This window comes from Pelmatolapia mariae, linkage group LG1, assembly GCF_036321145.2.
Source record: "Pelmatolapia mariae isolate MD_Pm_ZW linkage group LG1, Pm_UMD_F_2, whole genome shotgun sequence".
In the NCBI taxonomy this organism is placed as follows: domain Eukaryota; kingdom Metazoa; phylum Chordata; class Actinopteri; order Cichliformes; family Cichlidae; genus Pelmatolapia; species Pelmatolapia mariae.
Window position 1 is genome coordinate 24,885,647 of NC_086227.1, and position 20,755 is coordinate 24,906,401.

At 38.0% G+C, this 20,755-nt stretch overlaps 1 protein-coding gene across 2 annotated transcripts in view; it reads right to left on the reverse strand.

Moving 5' to 3' along the window:
* The window catches only part of hipk3b (homeodomain interacting protein kinase 3b), a 44,894-nt gene that overhangs the window by 22,023 nt on the left and 2,116 nt on the right, over positions 1-20,755 (reverse strand). For both annotated transcript variants that reach the window (XM_063477014.1, XM_063477022.1), the window contains exon 2: positions 10,544-11,846. In XM_063477014.1, coding sequence (XP_063333084.1) covers positions 10,544-11,846 — 1,303 coding nt within the window. The remainder of the gene's footprint in view (positions 1-10,543; positions 11,847-20,755) is intronic.

Consider the following 20,755-nt stretch of genomic DNA (forward strand, 5'->3'; position numbering starts at 1 on the left):
GAGGGTGTAGAATGGTTGCTGACCACATTAATTGTTTTCCTTACAAGAGCCCTGAGCCATCAACAAAATCATGGACATAAAGAATGCATCAGAGGTCTGATAAATAATCATGTGAATTAAAGTGGGTGACTCATTTATGTATTTCAAAATATAAAGATTAATGTTCTTGTTGATACACATAGAGCACACATAGAAAATGAGTGCATCATTTTCTTCTGCTCTTCTGAATGCACAATAGTAATACGACATGTAAAATGCCAAACGGAAATAAAGAGTACAAAGAAAGACAGAAAAACGGAAAACTGCAGGACTCCTTCGTTTAGTTTTGGGGGATAAGTGGATGTTGCCATGGTTGCCGGGCTCCATCCTAATCAACCTAACTCAAGCTCACCGCCTTTCTATGAAACTGAATCTGTTCTTCATTCTGAGGATATGACGCACAAGTTGAGATAGTGGAGCCTCGTGACTCTTCAGTGCCACGTGCAAGAATCCCAGAAAAAAAACAAAAAAAGACAGGTACAACAAAACTGTCTAAATCATGATACAGACCCACTTCATAAAACTGAGCAGGAATAAGTGTGCATGGGGAATAAATGAATGGAGGAATTGACAAAAGGAAATAGACAAAAAACTGATCATCAAATGATAAAGCATCCGTTAAGCAGAAATGATCAGAAGCAGTGACCTGATGCCTCATAGCTACTCCACAATGGGTACCAATTCATCCAAAACCAGTTTATGTTTTACAAGCACAGAATACAGCAACAGATCAATGCTGCATTATTTTACTTTTACAGGCTATTAAATGCAGTCGATCTGCTTCTAATGTTTTAGTGTGCTGTAAACCTACAATGTTTTTCTCCATTAGAAGACAAAAGGGTGTCCATTAGGTTTGTTGACTGATGCTACTGCATGAGTTAAAAACAAGTCTAATTTGTGAGATACGAGTTGACTATTATATTACTTTCCTCACAGCTTCAAAGCTTCCAGAAGGCCTCATCTGTTATCTCTGAAACGTACCTTCAGAAGTAACGAAGAGAAAAAATAGATATTTATATAACAGTTTTAGCTCACTTTTGGCATTTCAACCTTTCTGTTACACAAAAAGTGACCTTTTAGCAGGTTAGCTAACAAGAAAGCTTGCATATTGCCTTGACAGTTTTGTATTCTCAATAAGCTTTAAAGGGGACACCTGGCCCAATGAGGAAAAGTTGAAGTGTGGATTCCAGTTTGTCAGTCTGGTGACTCAAACAGAATGCATCTTCCACACTGATATTACTTATAAGGTGCTTTACAAACTCGAACATTACAGCTAACAGCTGGATTTTCCCGTTTGACTGCAGCTAGCCAAACAGCGACAGCCAATTATTGCTGAAGAGACAGACAGTGAAAGTGGACAGTATATCCTCGGTTTCCTAACATAAGACTCATTGTTGCAGCCCGGAGCAGCACTAAAGTGATCCCCTTAAACTGATTTTTAGTTCTAGTGTCCTCATGCTCCTCTACATACAATTAATTAACTCGCTAGTTAATTTAGTTAACTAGCGAGTCAACATAAATTAATTTAAGTCTATTAGCCGCAACCAACCACATGACCTTACACGTCACCTTCCGTACTGACAGAATAAGGCGCTAAACATGTTTTTAAAACTTTAAGCACTTATTTCTTAATTGCACCTTCAAAGTGCACAAAATAAAAAGTCTTAGATGCCCCTCTGGCACAGAAGCTAAGCAAAGTCCTGCTGTAGGACAGGGACTGGGAATCACAGCGCAATTCACAATATAATACCATCAGCATATGTTAGCAATCATGATGGTATTGCAATACAGTGATTTTATGAGACACAGTCAGACAGATTAAAGGGACAATACAGAGGAATTGTGTCTTTGTATTATCAGGTTTAGTCAATTTTAATAATGTGGTAATATAATAAGTTTACTTTGTTTCTTTTTCACCAAAGGTTAGGTTACTTAAGTGCTTCTGTTCACTTTACCCGCATTAGTAATAACTGCTTATCAAATACAGTCCTTAAACTGATGCAAAGTCAAATAGACACAAGAATTAAGAGTGCCTGAACATTTTAACAGAAACAGATATTTGCCAACTGTGTATCAACAATGTATTGCATTAGAAAAACGACACAATACATTGCCATATACTCCCAACAGAGACCATGGCAAAACAATTGTGAGGCGCGCGCACACACACACACACACACACACACACACACACACACACACACAAAAAAATTAACAGTAACTATACACAATTTCTCACATTCTACATCCTTCCCAGCGTCCTAGTAACAGAATAAAAGATGGAGGTGGCAACAATATAACCCATTGGTTTGTAAAGACCATTCACTGTGGTCAGGTTGGAATTTTGAAACCAGATGTGAGAACAGGGGTGGATTTGATTGCCAAACTCCAAACGAAAAACTTGTCAATCACAGGTTATTAGCCAATGAGCATATCTTAGACAGTCCTCCTTTCTGAACTTGACAATGGGCAAAATTTTCAGAGAATCTTTCATTTATTATGATTCAAAATAGGTGACCAAGCCAATATACTGATCAGAAAGGTTTTTACAGAGGGGCATTTTACAGGTTACAGACCTCTGCATTGGCTTCACCTTCCAAAGCCCAAAATTATATCAATTTTTTTTTTTTTTTTTTAATATACCTTCTATGGACAAAACCAGAAATTTTACTTGGAAGAACATAAGTGCTGTTGCTCTCCTGTAATCAATGTGTTTGTGCTGTGTTGTAAGTAATTTGTTAACTGGTGTGGATTGAACAATTCTATGGTTTTATAGACACATAAAATATTTAGGTCGACACAGTGTAGCATTTGGTTTGTCACTTCAGAACAAGGCGTTAATACGTTAATAACACTGCACTGACTGCTACCTTGTCTTTGACAGAAACCATCCTAATAAACAATGCCGTCCTCAGAGAAGGCTTGCCACTACCTTCCTACACTGCAGTTATGACATTCATCTACAGTAATAAAATTAAACTCAAATAGGCAGAGGCAATGGTAAGAAGCTGCAACTACATTTTCAAGCTCATTTACAGATTTGTTTATGTGTGCATTAAGATGTTGACCCAAACATTTTCATTTGTATACAATTTTTCTACCCAAAATAAACAAACAAAAAATACTGACAACATATTTTATTATTTATAACCAACAATTCTATCTTTATTTCTTATTCATGGCCATTATCTCACAATACAGGGATAGTCCTTGGGTCTTTACTTTGAGGACAAAGCAGGGTGGATTAAAGTGTAAAGAGATATTTAACTAGCTCATACAGAAAAGAGCAAATAAGGGTGGTTACACATTAGAAGAGGGAAGGATCACTGTCGCTGCATGCTTACACAAGCCTTTGAGTAAAACTGTTGTGACAGAGACATTTATTTGAACCACACTGCAGTTGTTATAAGGTCAGCTACAAAGAAGAACTGACAACATGGTTCCTCCATGAAGGAAGAATGGAGCCACACTGCATGCTTTTACCAGGAACTGCAATACCACACACACACTCAGAGCTTCCTGCATTATTCAGTGAAACACAGAGGCAGTGTAACAAAGGGCGGGGGAACCACTTGCACTCTGATCTACACAGGCTTTAGATTAAGGATACGAGGCTTTCAGACATGTTTTACAGATGTAAACCATTCAGCGTGTTGACATAGAGCTGAGCTTTAGGAAAGCTTTTTTCCCAGCTCAGGTGTAATGTGTTTTTTACTGTTTTGATGGTTTTAAGAAGGTACTTAAGATGGCCTAAAGAAATTGTTTCTGGGCTTAGGATGACAGGAAAACGAAATACCCCTGGATATTTAAAATCCACTGGGAAGACTGTGGAAAAATTGCATGTACTTGCCAGCTTACATTTTTTTACCCCTAAAATACTACTCTCTAAAAAGAAGTAACTACAGAACAGGGTAGAAAGCAGATTTGGATTCAAAGCTTTAAAGCTACATTTTGTGCAGTTTTGTTTTCCCCCTTATGTTTGTGCTCTAAGCTACCAACTCAAACAGCAAAAGCAAAACCATTTAATTTGATGCAGTACTAACAACTAAAAGAACAATGTTTTAGTGAACTGTAGCCTTACAACATTGATAATAATACTACAAAACAACAAAAGTGTTTTGAGTTGAGTTATGTTCACATATATTTAATCTTTTGAAACATTAAATTCTACATTCTTTGTGGGGTTACCGATATTGCCTCTGGTAAAATGCTCTATTACCTGCTCCAATTAAAAAAAAAAAAAAAAAAAAAAAAAAAAAAAAAAAACCCCACCAGCTTTAGCTCTTCATACCATCATACTGTTTGTAGGGCTGGGGAATATTCTCCTGAGTCCAAACTTCACCCCATGACACCAACAACAGCTAATACCACTCCGGTGGGAGTGCAGATGTGCCGTTGGGAGTTTACAAAAGGAGCCATCCACACCACTCTGTGACACAAACATAATAATGGAACAAACCTACTGCTGTTTGTGAGACCATTTAGAATCGCAAAAAGTACTATGAGAACTAGTCTCGACAGTGCATAACTTTAAGTGCTTGCCAAATGACAGACTGCAAGCCAGTGCAAGCTACTTTGACCACATCAATACTTAGAAAAAACCCTTTACCCAACAGTCTAGAGAAGGACTTTGTTCATAAAAGGGAAGATGCTTGTGTGTGCACAAGTTTCCATGCCCACAAATAAGTTTCTAAGAGTGTCCAATGGAATAAATGCTCACAGACCTACTTTTCAAGGACAGTTAATCCATCAGTCTTAGGCCAACTATTCTACACATGGATAGGAGAATGATGCGCAGCTTATTGTTTCACAGAATTAATGACCATGTCAGTGTAAACCTGTCTCAATCACTCATTTCTGTGATTTATCCCATTAAAAACATTTTTTGAAGAACATTTCCTGCAAGAGAATGGTATTTGTTCCTGGGGAGGCTTGTTAATGAACTAACAGAAAATGTCATGAACTCCTCCAAGTGAAGACTCAGGATATTTACTATGATATGCTCATGGTAAATAAATACAACTTAACATTTCCAATTTCCAAATATTAAAATAGCAGATGATTGGAGGGACTGTAATTTTTAGATGTCAATTCTACCCTGGAGCTGTGAGCACTCCAGCTTTGCTGACTATGCAAACTGGAGTGGCAAATTACAAGTGGCCAACGGCCAAATGCTTGTAAATTGTGGCAGCAGTCAGTGTATCTGTCAAACTTATTGGTAAGAGTGGGTGATAGATTTGAGGTGTCCACCAACTCCTGTCTCAGAGAGGTGAACTAAACATTCAGCACAGCGAATACAGAAATGTGCATCGACATATGGGAATCAAAACAGCTGACATTGTGGAGCTAGTTGACCTTGAACAAGTAAGTCAGAGTTCTCTAGTATTTCAAGCTGTCCTTATTTCATTCTGGCTGCCTATGTGCATCACCATCTATAGAAGTCAAAGCACACTGGCCAGCATCCCATGAGCTATTTTTAGCAACCCTCCAATTTCACCCTCAGCAACGCTGTTTCCCCACAGTGTGCTTCGCATACTCTTGTCCCACAGGGGTAAACTACAGAGGGACGACAGAGTTACAATAGATATTTCACTTCATTAGTCTGTTGTCATTCCAACAATTTTGCTGTAACAGGAGAATGAAATCAAACATATGTAAAAAATAAATAAAACGTCAATATAGTCCAAAAAAAAAAAAAACCTGTCTGCTTACAGTTTGACAAATCTTAGAATAGATGTTAAAGATAGATAAAGATGGGACATCAAATATTGATCAAAGCTCAACAGTTGTGCATTCTAAAAGAAGGTACATGGAAAATAGGAAAACAGCAAAAACAGAAAGGCCTGACATTACTTTCCAACAGCATACAAAGAATCCAAAAGAGCTGAGGAACAGAAATGATAGGACAAAAGCCAGCCTCCATCAAATTGATGGAAAGAGTAAAGTGTGGAGGAAAAACAAAAAAGTTATAGCTCTGCTATGACTTTGGAAGGAAAGGCTAGAATTAGAAATGAATAAGCCAAGAGGTTTGCTAAATGAGTATTTGTGATGAAATAATGCAAGAATTGAAATTCATGCATCAGAAATTGTTTTCAGACAGTTTTGAGAGACAGTGAAGTTAAGATGACAAATAACGGAAATATTGGAAAGTCCAGTTCTTAATTGCGTCACTGTTGGCTGTTTTTATGCATAGCGTGGTTTCTCGGTCTGCGTCTTCAGTCACCATTTCCTGTACTACGTCATACCTCTGTCCACAAAGAATAAACAGCAGAACCAGCAAACATATGAGCCAAACATGTTACCAAGTCACACTTTCAGCTGTGTAGTTGCAGGCATATCTACACATTATCATAGTAAAGATGTAAGTAAGGGTATTTTTCTTGGTTTGCTGTACATGCAGCATTTATTTCCCAGCGACCATTAAAGTGGTGAGACTGGTTTCTAGAACCTTGACACTTTTATTTTTAACAAGTTCCTGAAATGAAGTGTATATGCATCGCAACAACATTCACAGAAAAGCCTGATGAGTTCCTGGAATGAAAGGAGAATACAAGGAATAATTGCAATTAGCAAGTATTTTCCACAGTTCCCATAAAACAATGAGCAGGGAATCGGTCAAAGTAATTGCAAAGTTCTCACTTTAGACACTAAAGAACAATCTACAGTAAAAGCAAATGAATACAGCTATCAAATACTATTTGCATCCATTTTTATTCAAAGTACAGTAATTGCCTGCAAAGCACACTGTTCCACTGTCTGACTGTGCAGGCAGGGACAATTATTCAAATTCTATGCAAAAGCTGCTCACTATAATAGCCAGTTCTGAATGAGGCTCATAAATCCTCAACCGTCCCAGGCAAAGAAACCAAGTTAGAAACACCAAGAGTATGAAGCACTTCATATCTCAGTCTTTCCATTTGAATAGACAACTGCTCTGATAAAGTGTAGTTCTCAAGTTTTTAAACAGTAACACATCATTTTTTGGAACCTCATTTCTGTACAACAACTACAGTGAATTTTTAAAACCAACAATTCTAAATGTGACTGAAGTGCAGACTTTCAGCTTTTATTCAAATTATCAAAGTATGCACATTCTTCCATTTTCAGAGGCTCAAAAGTAATTGGACAAGCTAACATTTTAAATATGATGATTGTTTTTAATATTTACATGAAAATCCTTATGAATGCCTGAAGTCTACAACCCAAGGCCATTCCAAAATGCTTCCTCCCTTCAGATGTTCTGCTGGCCATTTCCTTCAGCCACTTTCAGCTGCTGCTGGTTTGTGGGTCTTACTTCTGTTTTGTCTTTTTTAACTAAAAAGCATGCTTTGTTGGTTCGAGAAGGGATTGCTTTTGGGTCATACTCTATTTGCACTGTGACAAAGTGCCATCCAATCAGTTTTGCAGTATTTGTCTGAAACTTTGCAAGAAACACCAATTACCCAGTACCACTGGCAGCTATTGATGCCCATTACATAATACAGCTTCCACAGTGTTTGACAGATGTTGTTATGTTGTATCTATCACTCCTGTTTAGGGCTGCTCGATTATGGCAAAAATGATAATCACGATTATTTTCACTGAAATTGAGATCTCGATTATTTGACGATATTTATTTAACAATAACAATGTATTGAATAATGGCTTTAAAGATGTCAAAAAATAATATAAAATAGTGTGCAAATACTGATAACAGTGCAAATGTTTGCAATATAAAAAATAAATGAAAAATGTAAACATCTATGTTTAGTGAACTTCAAAATACTGCATAATACTGGTTGTTCACTGTGTTAATTGAGCAGTGGTCTTTGGCGAGGAAAAACATTACCGCGTTTGTTATCTCCTTGTGTCTCTGGGAGCTGGTGGGATATTTATTCGCGTTGTACAGGGTAGCGTGAATGGAAGTCTGTGAGGATGAAGCAGGGGTTGTCAAGAGTTTTTCTCTATGTTCCTTCATTGTTTGATCTTATGTCACTTTGTGAGCGGTCTTCAAATGATTGAATAAATTTGTAGTGTTGCTCTGTGGTGCAGCTACGACACCGTAGCAAAGTTTACACACTATGTCTACTTGATCCACATCTGACTCCGCGAACCCAAAATGTTTCCACATCACTGAAGTCGTTTTACCTCTCTTTTCAACCAACGGCATTCTTTCTTCAGCAGCCATTATCCTTTCCTCTCCAAATAACTTCTGCTTAGCTTTCCGAGCTTTCTGAGCTTCATTGTTGTGACGCGTGTTCGAAACACAGAGAGGTGCGCTCGATTTGCCACACGGAGCAGCGCGAGAGTAAAGCACGAGGGAGGTGCTAATAATCGGCTCAGTCATTTTTAATGATCGTTGAAAGCCCAGATCGTAATCGAGATTAAAATTCGATTAATTGAGCAGCCCTACTCCTGTTCTTAAGTGTGTTCTGTATTTACATTGATGATGGCGCCTCTTGGCTGTAGACTGACGATGATATGCCTATCCTTCAACGGTGTGGTTTACTTGGTTAGATTTTGTGGAGTGTTTTTCTTATCCAAGGAAAGAATTTGCAGTCACGATCTTTAGTTATTTTCTGTGGTCTTCCACGACCAGCCTGGAATATAGTCTAGAATATACTACATTCTAGATTTGGCAATTTCTAAAGTTTCTGTTCTCTCTCTGGCAGGTTCTATTTTGGTTTCTCAGCCTGATTATGTCAAATCAAGTGAAGGAGGCCATCTCTTTGTACCTCATATTAAGAGTTTCAGTAAAGGGCAATGAAATTTAAGTTAAATACTTGGAACAAACTCCACATCTTTTTAAATTTGCCTAATCTTTCATGGAAAACAACAGAAACAGACCTCACCTTGCCATAAATCCTTTTTTTAGTCAACCGTCCAATTACTTTTGAGGGAGCATGTATAAAAATGGCTGTAATTCCTGAAAACAATAATTAGCAAGCTATTATAAGTTATCATTATAATAAAAAAAATCCACTAAGTTGCTCTCCTCTTAAGGCAAACAGTTCCATCTTGGATGGATCTGAGCCAGCAATCTTTATTCACAGTTTGTTCATGTAAATACTTTGCTGTCAATTTTCACATTTTTGCCCATTCCTACTGTGTATACCAGTGAGGCAAACAACCCAAGCATCACCTTAACTTAACCTTAACCTGCCATCTTCCTAGTAAAAAGTCTGAGTAATGCAGTGAATTCTGAGCAAGTGAGTGGGCCTGTATACCTAATGTTTCCAGTAGCGAGAAAGTGACAGTCACAGACTGTCTCCATTTGTTTGCGATATGTGAGCTGTGTTAGCAGAGCTTAACAATAACATAAAGATTTGTCTTAAACTCATGTATCACATTTACTTCACCCATTTCCTCTTTTTTTGACTTACCCATAAGACCTTACATTTATATCATTTGCCCACAGCCTTTAAGTCAAAAGATGTTTTAAACACGGTCACCAGACTGAAAGTTTTTTTCCTCTCTACCCCAATCTCAAACACAATATAAAATTTCATGTGGTTGGACTAAACAAATCCTCCAATTACAATATTAGTTAAAAATATCTTGTTGTTAAAAGCATATGTACAGAATACTGTTATTGTTGTTGTCAATTTAATATGTGTCTCTGAAATAGGTCTCTTGTAAATGAAACACTGAGTCTCAATGGGAAAGTTGTCTTTATGAAATATATACGCAAGCAATTGCAAATAATTGACATCTAAGAACCTATTAGTATGAAAAGACTAATTTATATCCTCTTATCATTTCAAGGTTCCTATACAAGAAAGACAGAAACCAAACAGTGAACTAGGTCACTCCTGACTTACACAGCAGTTGATATCACTTCAGGCCTGTTTTTCTAATCAAACCAAAGCATTCATAACATAATGCCAAAAGTAATTTGTCTCACTGGTTTTCTTATTGCATGCCAAAGATTATCAGAAGCCCAGATCTTTTCCCTGCATAAACAAAAGACATTACATCTACTTTGCATCTTATACACAGCCCTGTAAGAGAACCCCCCATTAGCCTCTGGCATGGCATTCACCAACTTCTGTCATTACCTTTCTTTACTTAATCTACATGTACACATAATATCAATCTTTAAATGTTTGCTTTTGCCTTTGTTTTCTGTAACATAATATCTTTAATCCTCTTAACTTTTAAATCCAAAGATCCACCCTGCAAGAATGCAACAAATGTTCACAAAGACACTTTTTAAAAACTTGATTTTAAGTCTTTTTTTCCCCCACATCTTACATATTTTTCAGTGGCACCAGGAAGATGAGCAGTTAACTTGTAGTCTGTTAGTAAACACTGCAGGGTCACATTTTTAAAATTTTTCACAGTCTATGGTATGTGCCTTCTAAATACACAGGATGTTGTGCAGTAGGGAGACATTTCCTTGTTTTGCTTGAGAAAAGACATTTTGAAACTAATTATGCTGGGATTTATACAGAGTACAAGACTACACTGAACTACTACCGAACCCATTAAAAAATACAATCTTGTCATTCATATCTGTACTCACCTATAGTACCGAGACTGGAGGTACGTGGAACACACTGCTTTGGACACGTGACTGGCTGAGCCAAAGTCTATCACCTTCACCCTGTAGGGCTGCCTCACTGGGTCCACCAGCATTATGTTCTCTGGTTTAAGATCTGCATGAATCAGACCCATGCTTTTTAACTTTTTCAGAGCTGTAGCTACCTGTTGTAGCACAGGTCTTATCACTTTCAGGGGCAGTGGGCTGAACTTATTTTGCTTCAGGAAATCATACAGGTTCTGTTCAAGCATCTCAAATACCAGGCAGGTGTGACTGCGGTGCTGAAAGCATTCAAAGGCTCGCACCAGGTTGTGCTCATCTGCATTCTCTCCACTCAGACGAGCAAGGATGCCAACTTCAATTTGACCCTGCCTTGCATATGAAGGGTGATTTTTCAGGATCTTGACAGCCACTACCTCACCTGTGCCCCTCTTCCAGCACTTCACTACCTGACCAAATGTGCCACGTCCCAAGAAATCCAGCACTTCATAAGTATTCTTCATGGAACAGAGGACTTCATGCTGCACAACCTGATAGTCTCCATCCACTCCTCCCGTCCCTCCTGCTGCCCCTACAGCCCCATGCCCTACACCCTGTTTGGAGGGGCCCGCTCCAGCCCCCACAGCCGCTGGGGCTGTCATGGCTGCGTTCCCCACAGTCGTCGTTTGCAACATGGCAGGCAACATTGACAGTTCCTCCACAATCTGCATGGTGCTCCTTCGGTTATCCAGCTCCTCACTTTTACGTTTCAGCCCACATCGCTGAGAGCTGTCAGCTGAGTTCAAACCTCCACAGTTCTCTTCTCTGTCGCCCTCTTCCTCTTCACCTCCCTCACCACCCTCTCCCCTTCCTCCTCCTCCTGCCCCTGTTGCTCCACTGCTGCTCCCACTTGCTATGTCTGTCTGCTGCTGTTGCTGCTCCTTGTCCTGTGACTGGACAACCCCTGCTTCTCTTTGCTGCTGGGCCACAAATGGGCCTGGTGCTCCACCTCCTCTTTTACCGGGCTGTTGTCTCTGTACACCACGCACCACGACCGTCTGCACCGGGTACTCTTGTCTTCCACGCACTTTCAGGCCCACTGCCAAGTCTCGGTTCACAAACGAGTGGGCTTGTTTCGTTGGATGCACAATGCCAAAGGTTCTGCTGTTCAAAAAAGTCCGTGGGTGTGCCCTCTCATGGTACACACAGCTGCTGGGCTCAACTTTGAGTTTCTTCACACTGCTAAAGGCACTTGTCTGGGTTTGATAAACGTGTGGTGGGTAGACCAAGACTTGTGAGGCCATACCTGTGGAGAATAAAGAATAGAAAGAATTTAATTAGATCCACAGCAAATAATGTTGTCCATTTTTGTCATGTTACCACAAAAAAAGAGCAATTAAGCACACTTGAACTCAGCTTTAGAATCTGTCAAAAAAAAAATAAAAAATACATGCCAAATTTCCCAGAGCATTTTTCTCTTTGCTTGGTCAAGGGCTAGACTAACTTACTTTGAGTGCACAAAAACTGACCCATGCCACCAGTCTAATTTTGCTGTTGTCTGACCCCTCCTTGGTGACACTGCAATGAGTTGTTCACCACTAACAACAACCCACCCAACACCACATCCGCATATGTCATATGGCTCAGAGAAAGATTGTTGTAGTGGACGACATCAGAACACCTTCACCGTTCTGCACTATCCACTGCAATCCCACCAACACCTCCACATAGCAGATGACTAACTTCTCAAAGGTTTGCCGGACCTTTTCCTGCCATTTCCATGCATCCTACTGCAGGTCTCTAGGCAACCAATGGAGAGGGAGCGAGTTTGAGAGACAGATAAACATAAGAATAAAGTTATATAGCAACATCAAGCCCACATGTCCAATTGTCTAAGAGTGGTTTATTCTTTTTTTCCCATCATTTGTGTATGTTTGTGAGTGAGGGTAAGGCACTTAGAACTCACAGAAACCTGCATAGTTAAAATATTCTGAAACTAAACTATGTGGAAAAAGCAACAAAGAGTAAAAAGTATAACAAATTTCAGAATTCTGGTTACCTCTAAAAAACATATTCAAAACTAATACAGCTACTGTATCAGACACTGACTGTGTAACATGCTGCACCCCATGACCTACTTTCATGTTGGACCACATTCATTGAGATACATGCTTCTGGACTACAAAGATTTTAATACTTCTATTGACATTACATTTAAAAGAAGCATGTTCATCTAAATACAAAATTGGACAAATATTATTAAATGCTCTAAACGCTAAACAGGAGCACTGTTACTCTTAATGTCTTATCTCCAACTAAATGAAAAAGATCAATCAAAAAACAAGAAGTATACACAGCTTAGACAGGTATGGGCTGGTTGGTCCCTCTGTAACGTCTCCTTAAATAAATATCCCTGATGGAAAGCCCACTTGTGTTGTTGTGATAACACTAGCACTGTGCGCTATCCCTCTGACTCTATTCTGAGCAACACGATAAGGTCAACCTATTCTGTTGGCAGCTCTCTGCACAATCACAACTTGTGTTTCTATTTGGTGGGACCATTTACCGTCTTTTTAGTAAGAAGCACTTTATCAAATTTATCCCAAGTAGGGCTCAAAAGAAAAAAGAAAGAGAAAAAAGATAACAACAATAAGAGTCCAAAAAGCAAGTGTCCTGAGATCCACTGTAAAAGCAGTGACATAAGGACTCTACTTTTAAACTTCAAACCGTAAACTTCAAACTAAAATGAACTTGTAATGGTGTTCATTAGACTTGGGTAGGTTAAAGTTAAGAAGCTGTAATTATATAATCATAATTCCCTGTCCTCCCTTCACATTATCCACAAGCTATTATTTGTATTGCAGTGTGCATTTAATGCTTTAGTGCTTAAACATATATTCTTCTAAATTCCAATTAAACAAAGTGTAACTATACATACTTCTGTCACCATCATCATAATTTGTATTTATTGTTAAGTCTTCTTACTAAGTATTTATTTGTTTCTTCACATTACTAGTGGTACTAATATTGTAATGTATTACTATCATTGCTATTTCTTCCATCTACTACCACTTTGTTTATCCCTATAATTGGTTTTGACAACAAGTTCAGGTATAAAGCCTGAGTTTCAAAGAACCATCTTCAGCCATAAGAAGTCCTGCAACAGATGGCATGGCCTCATCATGGAAGTGGTCTGGGTTGGTCTAAATATAAAGAAACAGAAAACACTGAAGAAGTGTAACTAGTTCTCCAAAATGCTTGGAACAAGCAACTTAAGCTTCTTTTACACTAGTACCTACTGAGCTGACTCAACTTTACTTTTATGGTTTTCCATTGGGTTTCGGTACCAGGTACTTTTTTAGTACCTACCCAGCCTGGATTCCAAGCAAGCTAAGTCAAGCTGAAAATGTGACATCAGACTGCATGGGCATGACGTCACTGGATGAGTCAAGAGAGCGACTCCTTCACAACAATCACAAAACCCTGCCGGGGGCATTAATGTTGTTAATTGATTTAAAATATCCCAGGTGAGGCCTCCAAGACTCACTTTAGGACTTGTGAAAATACTATATTATTTTTTCTCTATTCATCAACCACACTAGGTCTATATTTTATGTGCTTTTACACAAATACTGATCTGTCCCAGAAACTCAGGTTAGTTTATTCACAATTACTGTTTCAGAGTTGTTTCTGCAGACAGGGCTCATGTTTCCAGGGGGTCAAAAGCACAAGTGACACACCCAAACTAACTGCAAGATACTTGAAGTTCAAACTCAAGACTAATGTCAATTTATGAACACTTTCTATTAGTCACCTGTGTACCCAAATACTTCCCAACACAATGGAAAATGCATTGGTAGATCAACTCTTACTCATATCGAACCTATCTTTGAGCTCCATTTTTATGAATCCTGTACAGAAGTGGACAACATTACAAAAGGATGACCTCTGTGTTTCCACTGTTTGTTTAACAACTATGCAAGTAATCCAAATGTAACCACATGCAACCACTAAACATACAATGTAGCCATTCACAGCAAAAAACAAAAAAAACAAAAAAACAAAACCTAAGAACTTTGTTGCACCACTGACCTTTCTGAGACCATTATTCAGTCAAGTTTTACACCATTTAGCCAGCATGATCATAATATTCTTCCAGACCCTCATTAGTGTGAATGCTTGTAAAAGCATTCACAGTATTGTTGTTGTAATCTTTATTCTATTTTATTATTATTATTATAGATTCCGTACGTTTTTTGTAGTCCTACTCCTTCAAAACCGTTCAACTTAGAAAAACCATTCAAACACCGTTAGATTCCTCTTCTTTTGGACACGACTGCTTCTATTTTTCTCATTTTTAACATTTATATTTTTAATTTTATTTAACTTTTTTCAACAAAAATTTCCCATGTATTTCAATGGGGAGACCCTTCAAATCCTCATTCAACTTACTCATTTTTAAACTCCTACTACTTCCACATACATTGACATAGAGCCACCATTCAAACTTTAAAACGAAGACAAGACATTCAACTATTCAACTTGTATTTATCTTTTCAATATCTATTATACTTTTTCTTCAGTTCCAGATTAAGTTTCATGATGTTTTTTCAGCCGTTTCAGAGTTTATAATGGGTGTGTATGGGACGGAATGTTGCCGCTAGAGTGAGACAGCTCAACTGCTAGAGTGGAAGCAGGTCGAAAATTAATCTTAAAATATTTTTTAAAACTGCTGCTGTGTCCACGGTGTTTGGTCTACAGGTATGATTTTACCCTCAAAACGTAGCCATCGCTGTCCTCTTTCATCCAATGTGTTTACTATTGTAGTAGGTGTTATGGTTCTTTCATAAATGTCACCAATGCACAGCCTACTCCCTCCAACTCCTCCATAGACTCTAATGTTAAAATGGCTCAGAAGGTTCGTTTGAAAACCAGAAGTACAGGCTGTCTTTACACTGTCACCACGTCCATATAATAAACTCCACAAGCATGAAAACTGAGAATTAGGTAGACTAGACATTGCTGGCGCTCACGGTGAAAGAATTTTGTCAATAGGACCTGTACTTTTCATTTGGGAGCGATTTGTTTCGACCTGACTTTTCTGTTCATTTTAAGCAGCAAAAGTGAGGTGCATGTCTGTGTGCGTGTGTACTGAGCCATTGGGTGCAGTCACTATAGCAACCAGGCTCACACCTGCCTGCCTAACGAGCTCTGTCTCTCACTGTGCCAAGATTCATCTTAAACACTTCTCTTTAAACTGCTGCTGTGTCCACAGTGTTTGCTCTACAGCCATCATTTTACCCTCAAAACGTCGCCATCGTTCTTCTCTTTCCAACACCGTGTCTTTCAAAGCTCATAGATACAAACTTTTTAAACTGTGTGGATCCAAGTGGAGGGTTCACATTTTAGTCATTCAGTTATTCAACGCATATGAACTTTTAATATTCATTCAGAGGTTTTTTGACTCTGAATTTTCCTTTCTCATTTTTATTGAAAAACCTTTCAGCTATTTTCCAACTTCTTCTCTGTGGATTTTAGCTTTTAGCAGTTCAGCACTTTTGTTTTCAGGCGACAATTTCTGTATTTTTCATGTCATTCAAAATTTTTAACTTAAATTCAGCAATTAATTCATTTCAGTGCATACATTCAGATTCAAGCATTCACACTGCAGTTTCTTCAGAAAATGCACTTTCTAGTATGAAATACTTATACTTTCAGTTTCAGCTTTGTGCATTGTGATTTGAGACGTTAATTGATGGAGTCCCAAGACAGGAGACAGCACTTGGAGCCCAACTGAACAATTAGGATGTCTAGATTTGGATGTGAGCTTCCAGTAATTTCAATCTAGAACTCGATTTCAAAGGAAACTAAGATTGATTTAATTTGGATGCCTACAAAATTACAATCACTATATAAAGTAAGTTGGAGGAGCATACCACAAGGCTGTAAAAAGCAGACAGCCTTAGTTGTCAAGGCTAATGATCTAAGGCAAGAAATGGCAGCTGCTGCTATTATTACCATCTGAATCCAGATACTCCCCTGGTCAGCTGTGAGGCTCCTCCTGTGGCATTACATTACATCCTTCAAAGCTGCAGAACCTTTTCAGCAAGCCTGAGCTGCTAAGTAATTGCTCACAGTTAAACTTTTGACCCTGAGCTACTCAAAATTAAATGGAAAAGAAAATAAACACTAGACAGCTGGCCAAAAGGAACAAATGGTACTGACTGAAGTCATAATAGGTGAGATGACAGATTAAGACACTCAGTGTTTTGCAGAAGATAACATGACAATTTTGTATATGAAGGCTATATACAAGCACTAATCTTCTTTCAAAGACCCTGTGTTCACTTAAACATAAATTTAAACATTTGTTTTAATATGAATGCCATTCAACATGATGTTCATCAATATTTTTTTCCACAGCTATCATTTCCTCTCCTGAGTATTATTTTTATTCTTTATAATAAGATAAGAACAGAAATGGTGCAGCTTAACATCGAGTGACACTAATGATTTTTTTTTTTTAATAATGATGCAGCTTAGGACACCTCAACAATCACGTAAACATAAGGTGCTGAAAGAAGAGAATTAGGAACTATACACACTATTTGTGGCCGTGCGTTGCTCGGGCCTATGCCAGATCACACCATTAGCAACAATAACAGCATAAATTCTTCTGTGCTTTAAAAATGTCGTATTGCGATATCATTGCTATAGCAATTAGGGCTGCCACAAACGATTATTTTGATAGTCGAATAGTCACCGATTATTTTTGCGATTAGTCGACTAATCAGATCGTGCATCCATTGGACGTACAACGTACAGCTTATTGCACCAGCATGCATCTGCTCTTATATAACTATCATTAGCTTACAGCTTTAAGTGTTTAAGGTATGTGCTAACTAAAAATAAAGACAAGATGATAGTTTATTACATTTTAATGAAATTTCCAGATTGTTTCGGTGGAGTTTAATATACTCAGCATTCTGCTCCTTGCTATCTAAAATATAACAGGACACCGGAGTATATTCTCGAGCATCTCACACTTCTGATAATCATTTGTCTGCTTGACGTTTATTCAGCGGTGTAAAAACTATAACTTTAATCTCAGCCAAACCGATTTACTCAGGAACAAAGAAAATACTGAAAAAAGCCAAACAATAACATTTTTAAGTTATCTAAGTGACTTATATATCATGTTTAACCTGAGTAGCGAAAGACGGCGGTGGGTTTGAAAACGATTTGCCGGGAGTCCGGTGTTCTCACCGGCTCTAGTGAGCCTTGAACCCCGGCTAGCTATTGAGCTGGTGGGTAACAGACGTCTCCGAAAACGTCGGAGCGCTTTTGAAAATATGTGGTGTCTTGATAAACCAAGCAAATATTTGAAGTTTACACAGCTACATTCTCGCCTGAAAATAGGTTAAACATTTATTTTGTGACCCAGAAAGAATAATAAGAGTAATATTAAAACTAAATAGCTGCCGCCATTGTTCGAAATTGAGCAGGGCCGCGCTATGAATTCTGGGATAGGTTTGGCCGCGAAGTATACACCCGACCCATCCTTCAAATCTGGGGAAATGAAGGGCGCATTTGTCGGCTGCATTTGTTGGAGTCTTCGAATTTGGACAGTCTTCGTCGTGTCGCTGTAACGTAATTGGCCTACAAATGCGGGCAGAGGAGGATGCGGTTCCTGAATTTGGACACAGCTACGATACTGGACACTGCTTCTTCTTCGAGGTTTAACGGCAGCTGGCATCCTTGTAAATGCAGTGCTGCCATCTTCTCTTTCAGTCCATTATTACACTCTTAAATCCTACTACTTATTCCTGCGTCTTTTGGGATCTTACAAAGCTTCAAACGACGCGTCGACTATTAAACTAGTCATGACTAGTCGACTAATCATGGCAGCCCTAATAGCAATGCCATGGATTTGCGTTCCCTAGGGCACACAACAATGAGACAAGTTTGGATAAGACACGATGAACGCATTTCACCACTTTAGACAAAAACACACCAACAAGTACAACCAGGCTATGACAGAGGAGATGCTAGCAGCTGATGATGTGCGACCCAAATATAAACAAATATAACAGCACTCAATACAACAGAGAGACCAAGCAGTGGCTGGCAATTACTGATGCAATTACACAGTGGAAAAAATAGGGCTTTACGTAGCTTTAAGCTTGACCCACAATCTAAAATACCAGGCAGCAAATATTTTTCAGTTTTATTAAGTACAGGCAAGTTAAAAGGCTAAATTATTTTAATTACTTTATATTGTTATATAATTGTTATAAGCGTTAAGCAGTCTTTTTATGCACTTACTTAAAATTTCTAATTAAAAAAAAAAAAAGTTCAGTAATTTTGTTCCCTATAGTGTCACAAATATCACAAATTTTCTTAAAAATTGCAATATAATTTTAGGACTATATCGCCGACCCCTAGTGTGGCTGTTTGTCATATAGCATATCAAAACATCATTCACACATTCTGTTAGGAAGCTCTGCTTACTGTACCAAAATCAAAACAAACAAACAAACAAAAAAATCTGTAAAACAGAAGTCCTTTTATATATAAATATTTGACTAAATCAGCTACAGTTTTTAAACAAAAGTGAACCACATAAACTTTTTATTCCAGTGGGGAACAGTGTAACACCAAGCATAAACACCAGTCCTCTTCAAAACACACAATTCAAGTCTGATGACTAATAACAGACAATAATCATACTTATTATTAATTGGCAGAAAGTGGCAATGTTTAATCCCTTCTGTCTTTTTTCTCCATCTTGATCTACCGATGTTAAACAACAGTCTTGCTTAAAAACACTTTTTCAAGTAGTTGCATTTCTTGGCAGATGTGCTACTGGCTGTTGTAGCAAAATAATTTCCCAAATATTAGATAAATAAAGTATTTCTTATTCTTAAGACAAACTTTAAAGAAACTCATTTTGGCTACTTTTTACCAAACAGGACCCAGAATATGAATGTTTATGCATGAAACAAAAACAGACATGTTCTCATCAGATGATGAAGGTAAATACAGACTGTCATTGTGGAAATAAAAACTCCTACTTTGAACCAACCCAACTTTCTGCTTTTGCCATGTAGGCTTGACAATTAAACAGTCATTGCTGTTTTAAATTGCAGGCCTACAACCTCACGGCACAGTGTGGTGCTGTGTCTCGTGAACTTGATCTTGTATGCTCATTAGATAAAAAGCCTCTCTATTTCCTAAAGCATGTGACCTCATGATTTTTCAACTGTGAACTTATGACTATCATTTAGCAGTCTTCTTGTTGAAATAGCTCCAGTTTGTAGGCAATGCGCAGTATAGTTAACTATTACAATGAAGAGATTAATTATGGTGTCAATTACAGAGCAATCCCCCTCCAAAAAAAAAGAATAAAAAAATAAACAAAAAGATTCAAGAGCATGTAAAATGCTCAAAGTTAAAATGGGCCGCATACAACTACAAGAGCTAATCAGGTTTACTCAAGACAATGATTACAAGTCTGTCAAAAGCACTGCAGCATTTTCAAAAGTTCAAAACAGCACCGGGTGTATTTTAAATGGGAACTGTGTAAATCTGCAAATAAGGAGTGCACATAATCAGACACACAAGCGTCATAGAAAATCCAGGTGATTTTTCGAAATGAAAGATCCTGTGCAGACTAAACATTTCACTTCTCAGAAGATTCTGGTGAAATATGATTCTGCAAAGTACAGAATAAAACAATGTACATGACTTACATCATAGAAAAACACCAGTGTATTCCTGAAGTAGTGCTGGGTTTAAAAAATAAATAAAAAGCTCAATACAAACATCTGTCTTGAGTCACTGAGTCTGTCTTGTATTCTATACTGCAAATGTAATGGAGTTTGTCTTGTTTTTCCATAATGGAGTGATAATGAGATTTTCCCCATTTTTTCCCATTCACTTCATTCATTCTCTTAAAAATTAACCACTGCTTTATTGCATCTTGTGAACTAAGTTACACAACAAAATACTACTGACAAAAATAAGAATTTACTTCTATCAGGTAATCATTTATCATAGCCACCCACAAGGTCTTACACTCATTAAGCCATTAGAGACTAGCAGAGAGAGTTATTTTACCTCTCCACTTTCTGAACAAAAGCAACTGAAATGTAAATAAAATCCAGGTTTTGACCAGATCACTGGTAATTATCCCCTGTGAGCTGTAATAGATGT